Below are 16,448 nucleotides of genomic sequence, written 5' to 3'. Positions count from 1 at the left end.
AAGATGCGGTACTGGCTGATTCCAGCTCTGCTGGCCGTGGTTTATTTCTGCACTGTGGTCCAGGGTCAAGGTAATTGACAACTTTAAAGACTTAGGAGCTTAGCCATCTTGATTCTGATCACTGTATCATTTTTTAAAGATGCGTCCTAATGTGCAGTGTGTTCCCAGCTGTGTTACTACGCAGGGGAATACATTGGTTTTCACACTGTTTTGCCAACCGTTTGCTCTGTGGAAGTGTGCGCCGACATCTCACCAGGGCTGAGCACAGGCATTCTGTGGTGTGGGCGAAACATTCCTCCTGGAAAGACTCCATGCGTTTCCTCAGTGAAAATCCAATTTGCATGTTATGACATCAGTGCCCTGGGCAGGGAGCTGTGACAGGTATGCGCTCTATTCCGATCATGCCTGGATTCTCACAGAGTCTACTGAACGCTTTGACTACTTCATCCCTGCTCCTTCAATTCACATCTTTGTTTAAAAACTGAGCACATGTTCTAAAGGTTAAGAGTACGAAGAAAGCTTCTGACTTCCCACTTTAAGTATGGTTAAATGACTTCAATTTCCTGAACTTTGTGAAATCTCTGTTGTGTGTCATTTGGATCTGTACTTCTGTATTTGATTTCATTTGTTCTATACATGACATTTGCAGTTGAAAAACTACTATCCATAGACACTTCCACCCACTGCCTGCTTTTATACATAAAATTTTATTGAAACACAGCCATGCATTTTTTATGCCCATTATTTATGGTTCCTTTCATTCTACAATGGGAAAGTGGCATTGAGATGACACAGATGTGTGTTTTCCTCAAAAGCAATCGGTTTCCCTTCGCAGAAATCCTCCCTAGCTCCCAACGTAAGTATGCCCAGCATGTAACGTGACATCGCTTGACACACACGGAAATCTTGCCGCGCTCAAGGGCTGGAGACAAAATAACAGTCACGACCATATTCCCAGCTATCTCACTGAACGCACAACAAGCTGGCAGACAAACTTTGCTTCTCTTGTTTACACTGGGGGAACACTATTTTCAGCGGTGACAGCTGGAGAAGCAGTAACGGGAATCTTAGATGGCTCTTTCTAAACACAGGGTGTGAGATGCAGGTCCTGATGAACAAGGGGTCAAGCCACAGAGCCACAGTGCTGTGTGCAACTCGGCTCAACTGGGAATGGCCCATCCTGTGATGACCGACCACAGGGCTCTTCCTGGATTCTCCATGGCTGCTGTCCCGCAGATGTGCCTAGCTAGTCAGTTTTTTTTTTTTTTTGACTTAGTACGGGTCTATCGGGTCTCACTACACAGATCCTGTTTGCAGCCTCCCAGGCGCTGGGATTACAGGCGTGCACCACCATGCCCAGTCTACCAGTTGTTTTAAATGAACACTTAAAGGTGGGCATTGTGGCTCAAGTCTGTAACCCCAGCATTAGAGAGGCTGAAGCAGGAAGATTGTTGTGGGTTCGAGACCAGCTGATGCTACAAACTGAACTCAAGATCCACCTAAACTGCATAGTGTGACCCTGTCTTAAAAAGACAAAAACAAAACAACCCCAAAAACTTGATGGGGTGCATTTTGTGTGTCCAGGTCAAGATACAAACTGAATAAGATTATTATTATTATTATTATTATTGCCTTCAAGCAGCTTGCTCTCCACTAGAGAGAATAGAAAAATAAATCAAAATATGAATTATGGACTACTGTTCTACCAATGAAATTTTTTTTTATGTAGTTTGAATTTTATATATAGTTTCTCATGAATCTGTACTGGCTTTTATCAACAACATTGCTAAATTGAGAAAAAAAATGAATTATGTGGGGTTGTGGCAAAAGATAAGGATGGTAAAGCCCATGCAAGTCCGACTACGGAAGACTTTAAAGAAACTTTTTATTTTTATTTTTACAAGAACACCTCAATAAACTTATTGACGATACTGCTTTTGTTGGTGATGGATTTGAGCTTTAGAGAGGGATGGCAGCAAGGCAAGTTAGGCTTTAAAAGCTAATGAACTGTTCAGGAAATAGGTGTTGAGAACCGAAGTAGGTTGTGTTATCATAGAGAAGAGAATTAACCTAAGAGTTACTGGAAGGCGCAGAGCTCGAGGCATGCTCTACAGGGAGCCGGGGCAAGACAGAATCCTGAAAGTCACTGCCGCTGCCTCGTGGAGCCCAGCGGGGACGGGGTCCCAGTCTGCACCTTGCCCTGTGACCACTCCTGTGTTTCCTAGGGGTGTTTGTTTGCCTTGGTTCTGTCTTCATGCAGTGATCCTGCCCCTGCAGGAGGCCCTGTTGAAGAAATTCATAGATTGGCAAATGCGCATAAAGCGGGGGTAACAGTTCAGCCTTAGACACGTCCTTGAGGAGTGAGGTGCCTGGGGGCGTCCACCTGGAGCTGGGGAGGAGCTGGTGGGGTGCGGGAGCTGAGCAGAAGAGGTGACCGAGCTGAGAGGCCCTAGAGGTGGGGCTAGGATAGGATTCTCTCCTGTGGAAGTGGGATGGGTCTCTAGGATACCAGCAGCGAAGGGTTAGTAGAAGAAACACGTGAGGATGGAAGTGACGCCCCAGACAGATGCAACTAGACTGGTGTCAGAAAGTGTAGGGGGGCTGGCGGTGCAGGGTGCAGAGGATGGTGAGGAGCAGGCAAGGCTGCAAGCAGGACATCTTGAAGACAAGGGAGACTCCAGCTCTCGCTGGCTTGGCGTTTGGGAAAATCGGCAAGGCCTGCGGGCAGACGCTTCTTACTTCTCGGCGCCCCTGTTGAAGCGATCGATTCTGAGATAGAAACAGAGGTATGAATTGCTTTATGGCACAGGACTCCTGCTTTGAAAGTGATCTTGAGGCTTGCAAAGTCCTGTCTTAAAAGCCGTGTTTATGAACAAAGGAGTGAAAAGGAAAACAGTGTGGTAGGCAGAGTAACGAATAACCCTTCAACAGTGGGGTCAGGTGGGCGGCCCCAATATAACCACGGGAGAGGGGCAGACGGGCCAACCTTTGATGGCCAGCAAAAGACAGGTGTGGTGGCTGCTGCTGGCTTCACAGATGGACGGGACCAAAGTCAGGAGTGTGTGCACGCTTAGAAGCAGGGGATACAGGAAATGGGGAGCCCTGAGAACCCCGAGGGAGGAACCCAGCCGCACCAGCACCAGATCTTAGCCCAGGACTCTCGGTTCAGACTTGGTGTTTCTGCTGTTTCGAGCTGTATCTGTACTTTGATTATAGGCCAGCAATGAGAATTAGCGCGGCTAATATTAAAACATACAGAGGAAATCAGTGCTCCTCCCCTAAATTACTAAGCAAGGGACTGCGCTGTGTCACTCAGCTTCTCCACCTAGTACTCTGTACAGGAAGTTGGCCTTCCCAGAGATTCCGAACCCACACCGGCTGGAGCGCTTGTTCATTCCCAGATGTTCCAGCATCATCTATGAAAAATGTTTGTTATTCCAAGCTCGCAGCACACAGTGACGGTGCCAGGTGGGCGGACTCGACTGAGCTGCATTCCTCTTCCCTCGCTTTATCTCCAAATCCCCTTCCCTTTTGTAAAAGACCCATCTCCCTGCTCTGGTTCATGGTGATCCTCCTGTCTCAGCCTCCTCAGTGCTGGCCTTACAGGCGCGCTCCACCACGTGCAGTCTCAGGCGCCGGCTCAGTGCACCCGGGGGCAGGACCAGTGCGGCATGTGGTGCTGGGGATCGAATCCCGGTCCCTGTGCTTGCCTAAGCAGGCGCTGAGTTCCCTGAGCTCTCTCTCTAGCCCTTATTTTGCTCTTTAATTTACTTATACACCAAGTTTCTCATATAAGAGAAGACATCCACTACCGAGGCTGGGGGGTCTGATCTGTTTCACTTAGCGTCAGGATCTCAAGGCGCGTGGATGACGCACGTTCATCCTTCCGGGAGGCGGGGAGGCTCCGCTGTGCGTAGGACCCCGACCCCTTGTCGGCTCAGCTGCTGGGCGAAGAGGCCGCGCCCACACTTAGTCCTTGTGAGTCGTGCTGCTGTAAACACACGAGTGGGCCCAGATCCCTGTGGGACACTGCTTTAACTCCTGCAGGAGGGCTCCTAGCAGGGGTCATCGGAGTCCCGAGTTTAAACATTGGGAGGAGACTCTTTCAGAGGCCTGTGATTGTGCTAGCTTACGCTCTCACTAACGGTGCAGCATGTGCAGCGTTTGTTAATGCTTGATTTCTTTCTCTCTCTCTCTCTCTCTCTCTCTCTCTCTCTCTCTCTCTCTTTCTCTCTCTCTCTCTCTCTCTCTCTCCACATGGTCTTACTCTGTAGCCCAGGCTGGGCTCACCCTCCCAGCAACCCCCTGCCCCAGCCTCCTGACTGCGGGGAAGACAGGTGTGCCCACATACCTGCCAGTGGTTGATTTCTTGATGATGCTTTTCTTTCCAGAGTAGGATGGAGTCTGAGTGTTGTTTCAATTTGCTTTTCTCTGTCAGCCAGAGATATTGAGCATTTTTCCAGCATTTTTCATATGACAAGTTGAGAAATGAATTGGGAGGTAGAGAAGAGTAATGTGTTGGCCAAAAGGAACATGGATAGCAGTGAGGGGAGGTGCTGCCGGCGCTTCAGAACTTCACAGCGAAGGTGCCCTTGGTTCTGGTGGTGGCTGTTCTGTGTGTTACGGAAGCAGTCGCTGGCAGGAAGGTACCCGCCGTTCAAAGGCCCCAAGGCCCGTGACATGGTGCCTTGCGTGGGCGGGACTTAGCTTCATAATGACCCTGTGTCAAAGCATTTATGCGTATTTTTGCTATTCTTAGCAATTGCGCATAGTTGGGCATTGAGAATATTTTTCCTTAGTGCTGTTTTCAGCATGTTTATATCAGATTATGGTATTAGAACATACTAGATTCTAAGCAAGATTAAAAGCCCCTTTTAGTGTGTCCTACCTACAGTAAACAGTTCTCAAACTTTAATCATTCTCTATAAAACATCTGGGTAATACATTTAAATAAAAATAAGTGGCATAAAAAGCTGATTTTTTGGTTTTGTTTTGGTAGATTACTTAGAAAAGCAGTCAAATATTTTTCTGCTGTTTGAAGGTCTTTAAAAATAAATACTTGAGTTGTGCCTTCAGCTGGCACCCTGGACTACGGTTCTAAGAGAGAAGTGCCCCTGTTGTGACCTCTGTCACATATCTCCACCACTAAGGGCACAGGGTTGCGCATGAAAGGAGCTTTCTCTGGACAACTTTGGCAAAAATGTGCTTATTAGCAGGCACCGCAGCAGTTCACACCACCAAAATAAAAATTAAATAATAACCAAGCCTGAAAAGGACAGGCAGCTAGAGGCCTCCGTGATCTGCAGAGGCTCAGTGCCCGCGGCCCACAGAGCACGCTTCCCAGTGAGGCTGTGGGAGCCAGCTTCTCGGCCGCCACCTGAGCCTGTGAGGGCTCCTCGGCCGGGTAGCGCAGATGGTGCAGCCCTACTCCTGCCCTGGGGAGTGGAGTGCTGCCTGGAGCCACCAGGCTGCTGCTGGGGGGGGGGCGGGCTCCCAGCAGTGGGTAGTGGGGGACAAAAGGCTTCCACTGCTGCACCCCCAGGCAGCAAGCAGCACTTCTACACCTGAAGGAGAATGTTGCATCAGAAATAGATGTTTCTACCTCCGTGGTGTTGCGCGCCTGTGCCCAGCACCCAGGAGGCTGAGGCAGGATTACTGTGAGTTCGAGAACAGCCTTGGTTACATAGTGAGTTCTAGGACAGCGAGACCCTGTCTCAAAACACACACACACACACACACACACACACACACACACACACACGAGAGGAAGAGAAGAGAAAGATAAGCAGGGAGAGAGAACAGAAAGGAGGAGAAACTATAGAAAACCAGCCAGATTACAAGTATGTTTCATAACAGCGGGGCTTCTGTGGGAGGCGTTAAAATGTCTTTGCCCACAGGAGTGGACACAGTGAAGCACAGGCCGTGGGGGGATGTTCTGCTCCACCCCAGGCCCCGCCCCAGCACAAGGGAGTGGACAGCAGGCCCCCTCCTGCCACCTGGGGGCCCCAGCTCCCAGAGGGAGCCCGGCCACCTGCTCCTGGATTCTTGGTGTGTGCCAGGTGTCAGGGTCACACCTGACTGGTTTGGGGAAAAGATCAGGATTCGAGCTGACTGACTGTTGAGTCAAGTGTGTGCAGGTCTTCATGATTACACCCGGGTGTGAAGTGCGGCGAGGAGCAGGAGTGCTCCCTGTGCTCAGGAAAAGCATAGCCTTGGGCCTGCGAGGAGCACACGGCATCGGTGCTGAAGGATCAGAGCAGCAGCTATTTCTCTGCAGCACTTCCAGTCTTCTTGTCAGTTGTGCTGCCTTGCTGCTCTGACCCAAACAGGGAAACAGGCTTTTTTTTTTTTTTTTGAGATGGGTCTCTCTATGCAGCTCAGGCTGGCCTCAACCTCACAGCTATCCTCCTGCCTCAGCCTCCTGAGTGCTGGGATCACAGGCGCCCGCCAGGCGTAAAGCCTTTGAGATGCACAGCTGCGACTTCCTGTAGAGTTGTACTCTGTCACAGACAAGGATAAACTTGGGTCATTTAGAGAAAAGCAGATGCACTGAGACTATCATGTTAAGCAAAATAAATCAGATGCAAGCTCAAACATCACATGGTTTTTCTTAAGAAACACAAAGTATAAATAAAGGACAAAAGGAAACCAGAGATGAATCTGCAAACGGAGGAAGGGAGGAGCAGGTGAAACGGAGGCAGGCCTGCGCACCTCTATCTGCTTCCCCCAAGGAGTGTGGGCCCCACACAGGGAAAACATGCACTGTTCTTGGAAAGACAAGAATTAAAAGGGGAAGGAGACCCTCATCAGGAAATCTCCCTGCACCGAGCAAGAGGCAGGACGATGGACTGCTCCGCAGGCCCCCAGGTCTCTGGAGTCCTGCACCCGGAAGCCCCTCTTCAGTGAGGTGCCTCTGCCCAGTTGTCCTTTCACACCCAAGAGCACAATGCTCGCGGCACCCAACAGGAACACCAGCCCCTGGCCTCAGCCCCAGGCGTGGAAAGTTCACGTTTCTCCATCAGTCTCTGACTTCCCTTTGTCTTTGTAATCATGGACTTGGCTGATGTATGATCAAAACCTTCCTGCTAGTGTATTCTTCTAAAGTACTTCTGGTGGCCTGAAAGAGGGTTTCAAATTTGGATGACTTATACATGAGGAAAGGGATTTATATGGTTTTGTGAGCTATCAGAAAGTCCATGATTCTGGGCTGAATGGTGACCCTGACTGATGGCTATGACAGCCGTAAAGCAGCCAGCCCTGGAGTCCTAGCGTCTCTGCCGCTCGGCGTCTTTACCATCACCTTGTCATCTGTTTCTACATGGATATCTTGTTTCTCTATTGGCCTGTGATACTCTTTTCACATAGCTCCACAAATCCCGGATTCCCATGGTGAAAATCCTACAGGCCACAGTCCTGGTAATGTAGGTCATAAAAGCGAACATATTCCAGTAGGCTAATTCACTCTTGCTACTAATAAAAACATCTCACAAGACTGGCCTTGATGATTAAACCACGTCAGAGTACTGACTCCTAACGCCCTGTCATTTCTCCATTAAAGGTTGGTACGAGGGTCTGGGATACAGCTGAGCGCATAAGCGCCTGCCTGGCAAGCACAGTGTCCCAAGTTCTATACCCCATACCACACGTGTACACACACACACACACACACACACACACACACAAATTTGGTACAGTGGGTGAATGGGTATCCTTCAGTAAAAATCACATACTTATACTTTTGTCTTAGCAAACTGATCAATTCAGCCATGTCATTGAGCAAAGAATATAGTTTGAGGCTGATTTTATTTCATTTTATTTCGAGACAGGATTTTGCCATGTAGTTCAAGCTGGCCTTGAGCTCACTTTTAGCCCAAGCTGGCCTTGCGCTTGTAGCGGTCCTCCTGCCTCAGCGTTCCCTGCGCTGTGGCAGCTTTGTGTGTTTCAGTGCTGTTGCTTTCACCGCCGGCCAAGCCCGTGCAGTTTAGACGCATGCCTGTCTGAGCCCTTGCTGTGCTTGCTTTCCAGTGCCGGCTCCCACAAGGCTCAGGTACAACATGCTCTCTCAGGACAGCATCCAGATCTCGTGGAAAGCTCCGAGGGGCAAGTTTGGTGGCTACAAACTTCTGGTGACTCCAGCATCAGGTAACAGCATGGATCTTTTCTACAACATTAGTGTCTTAGTTACTTTTCTTCTGTTGCTGAGACAAAGCACTTAACACCCAAAATGAACAGAGGAAAGGTTTATGTAGCTCACAGTTTGTAGAGGTTTCAGTCCATAATCAGCTGGCTCTAAGGCAGAGGGAGAGACATCTTCCTGGCCCTTATATTGCATTGAGTCTACTGGGATTGGGGTGGTGCCACTCCAATCAGGGGACTGACGGGCCACCACCCACCCTTAATCCAAGCACTGCCCTACAACTCAGTCATACTAGATTCAGCCACCTCCAAAACAGTTCTGAGACTGCATGAGGCTTGGGGCGGGCATCCAGACACCAACCATAACTGACAGCAACTTTTCATACTCAGGTAAGTAAAAACATGTACTGCCAGATATTGCTTTAGGATCATTTGAAAGATTTTATTTGATCTTTGGGCTTGAAGCCTTAACCTCTGATCGAGGGATCAGTTTCTACAACTTATAAAGAGTGACATGAATTCCATGTTGTCATTCTCTTCAAGTGAAAATTCCAGACTATCACCAAGTCTTTCTGTCTCTCTTCAGCACGAAATAAATACTTTTGGTTCACCTGCATGTAAAAGAAGGTAGTACTCCCAGGTGTCCAACAGCTGTGGCTACTTGAATGCATTACAGTTAACTAACTGGATAAATATTATTCAGCAATAATACATTAAACTTAAGAGGTTAAGTAGACATTTTGAAAATAGTACTACATCAAAACAGGAAAGACAAAAGTTGAATATATTTATTGACCATTAATATAATTATGTTAAAAGAAGATTCTAATTGGCTAGGTGCAGTGGATACCTGTCATCCCAGCTGCTAGAGAGGCTGAGGCAGGACAGGGCAGTCTGGGTAGCCTCATGAGAGCCTCTCTCAACATAAAAAGAAAATGATGTCGAAAGGGCTGCCAGTGCTTTCTATGTGCAGGGGAAAGCACAGCGCGCTAATACGCATTTCGAGTAAGAGAGGGCAAGAGCGAGTCCTGGTGAATACTGGGTTTGTTCACCCGTTTCCCTGTTGCAGTGGCCGAGCCAGTGGGACAGTCTCTCCTCTCTGCGGTTGACCTGATTACACAGGCTAAATCCAAGCGCAGTCTACCTCGGGCCGCAGAGACATCCGCAGAGCTCGAAGCGCCAGGAGACCGCTCCAGCGTGCTCAGGCCGGCTCTTCTCAGGGAAAGCCCCGTGGCCCTCGCAGGAGGTTGGCGCCGCTCTGCTGCCACGTGGTTTACCAGTCAAACAAATTTGAGAACTGGTGGTTCTGATGAGTTTAAAACTTTTTTTTATTGCAAGGCTCTCAAAGCCTTCAATAAAATAAGGACCCTAGGTCTCTCCAAGTGTGATTCTAAGGAAGAGGTTTCCTAAAGAAGTTTTAAAAGTGAAGCACACAGTACAAAAGATTTGCTTGTTGCCCTTCGTAGTAGAGGAGTTTAAATGGGATAAGAAGTTTGTGGAGCCAAATTGAGCATCTTGGGCACGAACAGAATTTAAGGAAATGTGCTGTGGCAAGGGAAAGGCTGTTTTTGCTTTAGTGGGGGAGACATTGATAATAGCTACAAAAATTCTGATGTTAATTTTATTACAACATGATTAAAGGCTAGCCTGTTCCATTGATTAATTCTGTCATCTTCAGACCCCTGTTTCTGTCACTGCCAGGAGGACAGGAATTTCAAACTAATTTACTTTTCTCAGATGCAGTAACTATTGCCAGAAGTCAGGGAAGGAAGGTATGTACAGAGTTCTGCAAAAGGCTGCATATAATCAGGAGTGTCTTCAGGGGAGCCTCTGGGTCAGTCTAATTTGATGGATAGACTTGAGAATTGACATCTTTTTTTGACTCCAGCTAAGCAGGCAAAGTGTGGCTCCTTAAGTCCCCTGCACCTGTAAGAGCCAGGTTTAAGACAAATTAATGGCTCGTGTTTCAAGGACACTTGGCATTACTTTATTTTTATTTATTTTTTGGAGACTCTGTCTCCTTGTGTAGTGCAGGCTGACCTTGAAGTCAATATGTAGCCCAGGACAACTCAAACCTATAGTGATCCTCCTGCCTCAGCCTCCCAAAGATGTGTGACACCATGCCCAGCTAGTTACCCAGAACTGATTTCTTTTTCCATTTTATTCCAGGAGGAAAAACCAATCAACTGAATCTCCAAAACACTGCCACGAAAGCAATTATTCAAGGTCTTATGCCAGAGCAGAACTACACGGTTCAGATTATTGCCTACCACAAAGACAAGGAGAGCAAGCCAGCCCAGGGCCAGTTCCGAAGTGAGTGTGAACAGCTCTTCAGGGGCCCCGGCATGGCACGGAGTTGGCTGTGTATATTAAGGGGCCAGGACCCTCCACGTCCTTCTTAGCTGTGCAGGTTTTGCTTAGGTTCTGTTCTGGCTCTCACTTCTTCTGTGTCTGCCCTTTCTGTCCTCTTTTCTTACACTCCTATCTAGCTTTTAAGTTTTAGTTTTCAAAGCACTCCCGGCATGGTCTCCCGAGCCACCACTACACACCAATCCCTGTGTTTTCTTAGCACCTGGTGGTCCACTCAGGTGGGACAGCCCCACCACTGTGATCACCTGTTACACCTCTGTGTCACTCACATACCAGCCTGCAAGGTTTGTGCAGAGACTCCAGTTCTTTTCTTTCTTGTTGTATCACAACTGCATGTCGCAGGTCTGGTGTCCCGTAAATATGCAAAACCAGAGGGGAGGATGCCCATGTCTCTTCCTTCCCAAGTAATGTTTTCGGAGACATATTCATGATTCTGTTAAAAGTTTAAACCCATCAAATACAACTTTGCGAAGTTGTTCTCTCTTGCAACTTCTGAACAAAAGCATTTAGTGACCAGACCTGCCTGCAGGACGCGCAGCTGTTAGGGCCACACAGGATGCTGGGTGTGGTAGCGCATGCCTGTAATCCTAGCACCTGGAGGGCTGAGGCAGGAGGATCACCACAAGTACCAGGTCAGTGTAAACTACATAGTGAGTTTAAGACTAACCTTAACTACATGGTGGCGCCCTGTCTCAAAAAGGAAAGAAGGAAGGAAGGAAGGAAGGAAGGAAGGAAGGAAAGAAGAAAGAAAGAAAGAAAGAAAGAAAGAAAGAAAGAAAGAAAGAAAATATAGGAAATATTTTAGACTCTTGTCTGATGCTCTGGAAAACATTTTTATATTGCTTTCAGCATAAACCAACCTTCCCAGAAGCCTTTCTGTTGGCACGTAAGCCTTTGGCCTCCTGCACCCCTGTGTAGATGACAGAAATAACTTTTCTCAAAGTCTGTGAAAAACAGTGAGAGAGAAGGCAAAACGATCCATTTCACTGAAGCTTGAACATTTTATGATTGATTATTTCAAGTTTTCTGCCAACTGAACAGCAGAGGAACTGTAGGCCAACAAAAACCCTTTCCTAGTAGCTGTTCAAGGCACTTGAAAAAGAATTTGTTTGTGCTCGGCTTGCTTAGCTCCCTGGGAGAATGAGGAGAACTATCTAGTGGGTTAGTGAGGTAAGTTAGATAAAGGCATCTCATTTTCCTAAGCCATGTTGTTTTTATTGGCAGAGTAGAGGGTGAGTTCTACTCAGATAACAGTCTCTAAGAACAGAATGAAAATCACTGCGTGTGTGGCTTTCTTTCCTTTTCCCTCTGCATTTCAGTTGTATTCTTGCTTCTGTGAGGTGGTGCTTAAAACTAGTCTTGCTGGCCTGGAAAATTTTCATTGTTGGATCCAGGACAATGAAGATGTAGGAGGTTTTTTTCTTTTTGGCTCACAGTTTGTAGAAATTTCAGCTTATAGTCGGCATCCAAGGCAGAGTGGCGTAGCTGGGGAGAACAGCCTGAGGCAGGGCAGGCAGGGAGCAGCGAGCCACCCGTCATCGCACACATGCTTCCAGGCCTGGCCCACTGTGGTCCACTGCTTCCTCCCAACATCATGTCCAGCCCCAAGCCCAACAGTGGACTAAGCTACTGTCACACATCTGTGACCCAGTCACCCTCCAAGCCCCACCTGTGAGCCCACGAGGCATTGGGGGACAGCCACAAGCCATAGCCCCAGGTCGGACCTGCTTGGGATGAGTCAGCACCCACGCCAAGCAGCCCCAGCCTTTCCTGATGGCCTGTGGCGAGTGCCATGCGGACTGCTGTGACAGCCGAGAGGCAGGTGCATCTGCACTGCTGCAGTCAAGGTCATGATGTCTGTGGCAGTGTTTCTAACTGAATCTGCCCCTCTTGGAGCTTTGTGTGACATGGCTGTGTGCCCAGCCCATGCCTGAATGTGTGGGGTTAAAGCCACCACGGTGGAAGGTATCCCTGGGGGGTGAGAACCTAGCATGCAAGGTGATGGAGGTGCAGGCCAGGCACTGGAACTGTACGACCGCTTTAGTGTATGGTCATATTTCAGGAGTGGAAGTAGAAAAGGGATCAAAAAATGAGAATATAAAGGAGGTTTAGAGGAATGGCGGAAAAGGGGGTGATATCTTTGTAAAAACTGAGAACACTTTTTAGAAAGTGGGTGCTCCAAAGCTGGGCATGATAGTTGCACTCTTACAATCCCAGCACTAAGGAGGCTGAGGCAGGAGGATCACTGTATGTTTGAGGCTAGCCTGGGTTACATAGTGAGTTCAAGGTCAGCTTGTATGTAGTAAGACCCTCTTTGAAAATAAAAGAGATTGAAAGTGTTTATAGGGAAGCTAAAGAACATGTAACAAGTTAGGCCAGTGGGCCCAGAGGGGTCCTGCTGGTGTTGTTGCTATTAGGGCTTGGAATTTAATCCCTGGGTACCAGAATACATAGGAAGATTGTTTGGTACAGGAATAATAGAATTAAGCGTGCTATGCCCTTGGCAAGCTTGAGCATCAAACCCTTTTGGCAAAGAGAGGCAAAGCCAGGAAAGAGCAGACAGCAAGAGAGCCGGTACTTCTCCTACACAGCTCTTCCCGCGATGAACTCTGTGATCCCCGTGAATCGAATATAACTAGGAGAAGGTTAGGATTGATTACTGATGGCCACTGGCTTGCTTCTGTGCTCTCACGGGACGGACGTCGCATTTGCGCAGCAGCCTGCCGCTTGGCCCTGCTCTGGTGGGCGCCAAGGAGCTCAAGCTGCCGGTGCTGCCGGGAGGCTGCCGCGGGGTTCCGAGCGCAGGGTTCCGAGCGCAGAGCTCCGCAAAGCAGACCTAATGCGTCCGCTGGGATGAGTTGGGAGGCGGCCCGGGCTCTTTCTGGTCTCCGAATATTTTCTTATTAAAGTGGGCAAGATGCCCATGAATTAACAGAGAAACCTTTTTCAAGTTTGAAAGGAAATTTACAGGGTTCCTCCTTGCTGTTAGAGATAGGGCGACTCCAAATGAGGATCTTGGTGGTTTGTATCTTTCTAGAACAGGGACTAAGCGCATATGCCGTGTTCAGAGGCACGAAGATGTGGCTTCAGTCCTCGGCCAGCACTTCCTGGCTTTGCGAGATGTGTTCCTGCTTCCGGCGTTTCATTCCCTTGTGCACCAGATGGGCTCGCCAGTGCAATCTTGCAGCCATTCTGAAGGATTAAATTTATTTGATACATCTGTCCAGAGTGAATACACAACCAAAATCATTAAGAAGAGCTTGCCAACTTTGTTGAAAAAATAAAAATAGCAGTTAAAAGAAAGGGCTCAAGGGATGAGGGAGGAGAGGGGATGGAAAAAGGAACAGGCGCCTCTGCCTCCCAAGGACTGATCCCGTACTACACACGGAGACCAAGAAACTAAAAAAGTAGCAGTTCTAACATTTGGGGATGAGTTTGCATCAGAGAGCTAATTTCTACTGATACTTTAATAAGAACTTGAAAGGATTTTAGAGCAACTCACTGGGTGTTTCCTTTTAGACAATGATGTAACACGCTGCTGTATGTCTACCCTTTTTTTTTTTTTTTTTCAGTTAAAGATTTAGAAAAAAAGAAGGATCCCACGAAGCCCAGAGGCAAGGTCGTGGACAAAGGAAACGGGACTAAACCGGCTTCGCCAGAAGGTCAGATGTTTTTGATGAGCTCACCTGGGAGTGGCTGTTCTAACTAGACAGGCAGTACACACATGGCCGCTGGTCCCCTCAGAAGAGTAACACAATCCGGCGACAATTGCCCTTGGCTTCCTTCCACTCCTCCTTCCTGCCCCATGAACAATGCCTGTCAACACTTGAGCGTGTGACCTCGAAGTCACCTTCCTATGTCATACAGCCCTGGACATTGCACTTCTTGTGCTGGGCACGACCCTCAGCTCGGGGCCCTTCCCATGATGCGCCCAGTGGTGAACGCATGGGCCTCCATTCGCCTGCCTGCATCCTGCTGCAGATTATGTCAGCTGCAGATAACGCGTTGACTTCATCCTTTCCTATGTGTGTGGATCCTTTCTCTTCCTTTCTCCTGTGTGATTGTTCTGGCTATGTTTCAAGGACTATGTTGAACAGGAGTGGAAATAATGGACATCCTTGTCTTGTTCCTGATTTTAGAGAAAAAGCTTTTTATTTCTCCCCACTTACTACAATGTTGGCAGGTTTGTAATAAATGGCTCTCTCAGGTTAAGACAAGGTTCTTCTGTACCTGTTTTCTTCAGGGTTTTTATCATGAATAGATGTTGTATTTTGTCAAAGGCTTTTTTGTGTCTATTGAAAGGATCATATGGCTTTTCCTTCCTTCTGTTTATGTGATGGACAACATTTATTGATTCGGGTATGCTGTGTCCATGGGGTAAAGCCCCTTGGTTGTGGTGTAAGTTTTCTTCTGTGATTTGCTACATTCTGTCTGCCAGCATATTACTGAGGATTTTATGCATCTATGTTTGTGAGAGAGATTTCCTATAGTTCTCTTTTTTTTGGTTGGACCCTTGTCTGGCTTTGGGATTAGGGTATTGGTAGCTTCCAAGAATGATTTTTGGAATATTCCTTCTTTCTGGATTTCATTGCTTTGAGAAGTATTGGTGTTAGATATTCCTTGAAATTTTTGTGGAATTTGGCAGTCAGTCCACCAAGCTTTTCTTGGTTGATAGCTTTTAAATTACTGCTTTAATTTTATTGCTTGTTTTGGATTATTTAAGACTTTTAAGTGTTTGTGGTTCAGTTTTGGTAATTGCCTTTGTCTAGGAAGCTCTCCATTTCTTCAAGTTCTCTAATTTCTTGGCATATAGGTTTGTGAAATAGTTGCTAATAACTTTCTAGATTTTGGCAGTGTGCACTGTGACTTCACCTTTTACATTTCTAGTTGCACTGACTTGTATTTTCCCTTCTTATGTATTTATGTATTTGTTTATTTAATTAATTAATTATTTTATTTTTGGCTAAGGATTTGTCCATTTTGTTTATTCTTTCAAAGAATAAGCTCTTCCATTCATTGTTTCTTTGCTTTTTTGTCTCCCTTTCACTGATATCTTCTCTGATCTTTACAATTTCCTTCCTTGTCCAAGCTTTGGATTTAGGTTGTTCTCACTTTTTTAGAACACTGACGTGCATCACTAGTTATTTATTTGGGCTCACTCTGTTCTGCTGATGTGAGCATTCTCAATGGCAATCTCCCTTATGGGTGATCTCTCGCTGTGCCCCGTAAGCTCTGATATATTGTGCTGGTGTTATCATTGAATTCTAGGAACTCTCTCACTTCTTCCTTTGCTTCCACTGTGGCCCACAGATAATGCAAGAATCTGTCAACTTCCACATGTTTGCATGGCTTGTGCAGTTTCTTTTGCTGTTCATTTCTAGTTTCCTTACACTGTGATATGATAATATGCATGGATAATTTTGATTTGCATTTGCTTAAGTATGCTTTATTAACTTTATGTAGTCAATTCTGGAGAAAGTTCCATGCACTACTGAAAAAAGGATGTATTTTATTCTTGTTGGGCAGAACAGTGGATGTGACTATTAAGCCTATTTGTTCAAAGGTTTGGTTCAACTCTTATATTCTTTTGTTGATTTTTTGTTAAGTTGATCTATTTGTGATAGTAGCTTCTCCCACCATAATTGTACTTAGGTTTGTCTGATCGTTTTTATGTATTTAGTACAGGGTCTACAGGGTCCCACTGCACAGATCAGACTCATAATGATCCTCCTGTTTTCAGCCTCCCAAGCTCTGGGATTACAGGCATGCGCCACCACGCCCAGTCTCAATCGCCCTCTCAGTGCACTCCAGGGGTGGGGCCGGCATGGCATGTGGTGCCAGGGATAGAACCCCGGTCCCTGCATCTGCCTAAGCAGGTGCTTTAATCCACTGAGATATCTGGCCAGCCCTTGTCTGATCTTTCACATCTATTAATGTTTGTT

The 16,448-nt window shown here is 47.1% G+C and overlaps 1 protein-coding gene across 1 annotated transcript in view; it reads left to right on the top strand.

Annotated features, from left to right (window-relative positions):
- Window positions 1–3: 3 nt before the first annotated feature.
- Window positions 4–16,448, top strand: part of Col14a1 (collagen type XIV alpha 1 chain) — a 174,705-nt gene continuing 158,260 nt past the window's right edge. Inside the window, exons 1-4 of the mRNA XM_004642282.2 lie at window positions 4–70; window positions 8,026–8,142; window positions 10,306–10,449; window positions 14,079–14,168. Coding sequence (XP_004642339.1) covers window positions 4–70; window positions 8,026–8,142; window positions 10,306–10,449; window positions 14,079–14,168 — 418 coding nt within the window. The remainder of the gene's footprint in view (window positions 71–8,025; window positions 8,143–10,305; window positions 10,450–14,078; window positions 14,169–16,448) is intronic.

The sequence above is a fragment of the Octodon degus genome, unplaced genomic scaffold (genome assembly GCF_000260255.1).
Source record: "Octodon degus isolate 3935 unplaced genomic scaffold, OctDeg1.0 scaffold00148, whole genome shotgun sequence".
Taxonomy (NCBI): domain Eukaryota; kingdom Metazoa; phylum Chordata; class Mammalia; order Rodentia; family Octodontidae; genus Octodon; species Octodon degus.
This window is presented reverse-complemented; position numbering and strand designations above follow the sequence as displayed.